Source organism: Hypomesus transpacificus, chromosome 16 (assembly GCF_021917145.1).
Source record: "Hypomesus transpacificus isolate Combined female chromosome 16, fHypTra1, whole genome shotgun sequence".
In the NCBI taxonomy this organism is placed as follows: Eukaryota; Metazoa; Chordata; class Actinopteri; order Osmeriformes; family Osmeridae; genus Hypomesus; species Hypomesus transpacificus.
Window position 1 is genome coordinate 2,096,466 of NC_061075.1, and position 4,893 is coordinate 2,101,358.

The following is a 4,893-nucleotide window of genomic DNA, read 5'->3' on the forward strand; positions in this document are numbered from 1 at the left end:
GGTAACCAGACTGCATTGATTCTCTCATGGAGGATATTGATATTTCCTGAATATGGCTTCACTAAGCTAACAGTGCCAGTCTGAGCTGCACCGGTCCTGCACCTGCTGGTGAAGCTCCTCCAGGAGAACTCCCAGTGACCCTCTGTTTGAGGAGCGTGGAACCTAATATGCCTGATTCCCATGAATAAGACTGTCTCTTCCTATGTAAACCTGAATCTATAGACTGATAACCTATTGCAACAGTTGTTGTTACCCCATGTCGAATGTAGGATCCCCACCAGCCAGCTAAGATAACAGGCATTGTGATGGTGAGGGGCGAGTGATTGGGAACATGAGGGGCCCCCCCTGCAAAAACACCACAATCCCACCGTCATCACATGACAATGGCCGGCGCTGGCGAAAATTCACTCCAAAATGTGGTCATTCATATTCATATCAAAACTTAGAATCTTCTGGAACATTTGAAAAACATATTATAGACTACTGTGCTAATATGCGGCCCCCCAAAAAATATTTTAAAAATGATATTATTTGAAGGAAAAGAACAATGAACAGAAAATGAGCTATTTGACACGGACCTTATGGTTTCAGTGTTGCTTACTACTTAGCCCCCTCACTGCAAGCACAGCCTCACCATCACAAGAGGCTGGCCTCACCATCACCAGAGGCTGGCCTCACCATCACCAGAGGCTGGCCTCACCATCACCAGAGGCTGGCCTCACCATCACCAGAGGCTGGCCTCACCATCACCAGAGGCTGGCCTCACCACCAGAGGCTGGCCTCACCATCACCAGAGGCTGGCCTCACCACCAGAGGCTGGCCTCACCATCACCAGAGGCTGGCCTCACCATCACCAGAGGCTGGCCTCACCATCACCAGAGGCTGGCCTCACCATCACCAGAGGCTGGCCTCACCATCACCAGAGGCTGGCGTCGTCATCAGCATGCAGCCCTGCACTCCTCAACAGAGAGGCAGGAAGACTCAGCCACCCTGCATTATTCAGTCACATTATTACCACACTCTGCTCCTCCAGCCCGTCCTAGCACCACGGACAGGACGGAGTCATACATGTTTTTATCTAAGTGACAAATGCTATGTTATACAACCCCCATGTGCATCAAAGAGTGGAAACCCTGACCCCGACAGTCATTACATCTGGAACAACATTGTCGCAAGACTTGGAGCATCCTCCCTTTTTTTTCACTCTTTTCCTCCATCTACAGTTCACATTGTTCTGCACCAAGAAGAATCAGTTCCCTCCATCGTTTCAGCATCCACACGCGGTTCCTCTCCTCCCCATCCCACTCCTCCCCTTCCCCTCACCGGGGTAACCCCCATCCCCCTCCTCCCAGCACCCCCACCCTTCCACTCACCAGGGCTGGTGGTGCTCTGCAGGCTCCCCCTCTTGCGTAGCGGGGAACTGGGCTTGGGCTTCCCCCTGCCTTCGCCTGCGGTGGTGGAGGAGGAGGAGGACATCGTGCTGCCTGTGCTCCTACGACGACCGGAGCAGAGTGACTCAGAGGTGCAGAAAAGCCGGCGGAAGCAGAGAAAAGCAGCTGGTCTGATGACAGCGCTAAGAGAGATGCTCCCAGCAGCGGGACTGTGGCTGTGGAGTGGCAGGGCCCGGGGTGGGCCTGTGGAGGAGGTCCCTCTGCAGGGCTGCTGGCTCAGGCCCCTCCCCCTCCCCAGGTCACAGGCAGGCAGGCTGCGTGGGGGTGGGACTCCTGGCAGCCCCAGACCCTCCCCTGTCACGCTGGGGCGCGTCCTCCACGGTTGCCCCAGCAACCGCGGAACGAGGGCCCGCGAGCCAATCCGGAGCCGGGTGAGCACGGAGGAGGAGGGCATTGCAGTCTGCAACCGAGCAAGACAGCCAGCAGAGGCTTGCTAGGAGATCCCACAGCACTTCAGGCCGGCCAGGGCCGAACACAGAGCTGACCAGGCCACGGCACACGGATCAAACCTTCCCACTCGCCTCTAAATAGAAACCAATAACAGAAATCAAAGACGCAAGGTGGAGAACGCAGCTACGAGCCGAGAGAAATGGAGAAAACGGGCCAAAGTTTGCCGTGGAGAAGTGTAGCTCCCAGCAGACAAGTCACTTACCCCCAACTGCCTTAATGGAAAACCTCTCTGAGGGGAGACAAGCAGGCAGGCAGGTCTGGCCAGTGTTAAGAGGGGTGGATGAAATTCTCAATGGCTGACATTACAGCTTATAAATAAAGTGTGACAACGCTGCAAAAGTGTTGCAAAGGGCAGTTATCCCTGCAGGCCGGCTCGAGCTGCTCTCCACGTTCCAACTTCCTCTCATGTCAACACTCTGATTTCATCCGGTGCCAGATCCCAGCCCAGTCAGCTGACCTATAAGCAATGAGTCTCACCTAGGACAGCCCTGCTGTGCCAGAGCATAAGGACAGCCCTGCTGTGCCAGAGCATAGGCTAACCCCTGGGACCTTTCGTCAGGCATGTCTGCCACACGTTTCCAGCTGGGAGCAAGAGGGCGTAACTAGGCAACATGGGGAAATGATGCCGGGTAACTGCTTTTGAGAAGTTTCGAAGTCGAGCATTGAGTAAGTAATGCCAAATTGACAGGGTGTGCTATGATAAAGCTACATCTCTGCCACGTTCCTGGAATATAACACGAAACAAGAGTTCAGGCCCACTACCAAAGCTACATAGGTACAAAACGAAAACCTCTACTGTCTTTTACTGTGTAAACAAATGTTAAGGTGGATTGCCTACACACTGTAGTGACTTCAATGAACGTCTCCTCGAGAGGTTGTAGGAGAACTGCGAAAAAAGATCCCCATCTAGTGGTAAGAAGTCGCTAGTGTACCAAGGTACCAGCCGTTCTTTCAGAAAGTGCACTCGCGTTCATCATGACTACAACATGATCACGCTGTTGATGTGATTCGTTCGACTTTAGCCTAATAGCCTAATTCATAAACAGAACATCAAAGGTCAAAGCAATAAAATCAGGCTTCATGTTACTTTCACTGTACACTGTAGCCTACAACTAGCCTTCAGGATTTCTGTAACATTACAATAAATCTGACCCAGTTCTTTGAGCAAACCGCCCCCCCCCCCCCTCCCCCTGAGGTCACACAGCTCGAAAACCAAAGCCTACTTTTTAACCCAGACCGTACGTCCATGCCTTACCCAGAAGTTGAGGGGACAGTTGAGATGACACTATCCTTCAGCTGGCTGCTCGTTCTGCTTCTGTTTACGTTCCTACTGGTCAAGCTTAGGCTTTTTCTTGCCTGCCTGCTCAACCTTTCACTAAACATTCGACTCCTGTACTGTAGACTGATGACTGGTTTTGTGAAATGTCTGAGAATCTGGCAGATTTGCTGGCAGAGACAAGCCATGTACCCAAAACATTCACTTACGCCCCCATCAACCTCCTCCTCTGCCAGCTCCACACACCTTGTATGGTCATACTTCACAAACTTCATCAATATAAAATGACCCAAGGTCAACTACTTACTCCTGCTTATACCCAAAAGAAGTTAAAAGGACAGCCTACTTACTATCCTTTTATGGAGATGAGCTGACAAGCGTTCTATTAGACAGATGTTTTCAATGGGTTTTTGGCGATTATTTGTAGTCATTTAATAAGTAATTGAATACAATTTAGTCTTTATTGGACTCATCAAAAGTCGTTTGCGGTATTGCTGAACATCAAAATGTTGGCCAACCTTTTTAGAAAACGTTATTAAAACAGCGTGACCATAACATAGGCGATTCTAGGTTTCAAAACTGGTGGTGCAAAGTGTAGTGATTTATTTTGCTTACAAAAACATGCTCAAAATGAATACTAGATTTTTTCAAATTTCAAATTAATCATTAGAGTACAACAAACCATTATATAACATACAATTCTGACATCACTTAAACATTTTCTAAAAACATTTAATACGTTTTTATTTTTTTATTTTATGTAAATGTTTTCATCACATGTTTTCATCCCAACAGTAGGGGGTGCAAATGCACTAATAGTATATCGCCTATGATCATACTGAAAGCAGCAATGACAACTATTTAACTGGCGAATGTTATCTATCATTTATCATAATATATAATAGTTGTACTTAATTAAAATTCTTTAAACATTAAATAAATACATTGAGTGCCAACTAACTTAATATTTAATATTTTCTGTTGACATAATTTTGATTTGTCAAAAAGTGGATGCTTGTTCGGCAGCAGACTAGTATCCACCTCGCACCAAGTGTCAACAACTTGACGCACAGAACTTACCAGACACTTTCCTCTTGGATAGTTGACAACACACACACACAAAAAAAAACGTTTACCAGTGCCTCCTATTTTGGTTTTATGGGTTAATGTAATGTTAGCTAACTGTTACGATGTGTAAGCCCAAGATTAACTGGACTGCCTAGTTAAAGTTCACTTCAGGTGGCGAGACAACAAAGCTAACTCAGTTAGCTAGCTCTATGTGCTGTCAACTTACCTCCTGCCATTAATAATGATGATCCAAGACTCAGAGATGAGTTGAAGATGGCTCGTTCAAAATAATAGTGATCCTTGACGTCTTGACCTTAAAACGTTTATAATGCAAGCCTGTCAAAACAGTTTGAAATTATTTAGCTACAATAGCCAGCTACCTCGCTTATAACGTAACCTGAAAACAGTGAATTTTACAGAAAAAGTGCAGCTGTTAAATATTCAAAAAATGTTAGCTATGAGCTACTAGTTGTAAACTAATACTAGGATCTTATGAACATACAACATAGCATTAAGCAGCAAATTACTTCAAATATAGCACGATATGCAAATAATGAGATTGATTTCACCTTAGTATAACATATTACTGGACGAATTTGTAAACAGACAGGACAGAAGGGGAACTTCTGTGAACAGTTATGATGACGC

The 4,893-nt window shown here is 46.9% G+C and overlaps 1 protein-coding gene across 5 annotated transcripts in view; it reads right to left on the bottom strand.

Annotated features, from left to right (window-relative positions):
• ampd2a (adenosine monophosphate deaminase 2a) overlaps positions 1-4,893 on the bottom strand; it is a 29,278-nt gene extending 24,385 nt beyond the window's left edge. For 2 of the 5 annotated variants that reach the window (XM_047036760.1, XM_047036759.1), the window contains exon 1: positions 1,374-2,234. In XM_047036760.1, the coding sequence (XP_046892716.1) occupies positions 1,374-1,845 (472 nt within the window). In that variant the 5' untranslated portion in view covers positions 1,846-2,234. The other 3 variants (XM_047036761.1, XM_047036763.1, XM_047036762.1) reach the window with 3 other exon arrangements.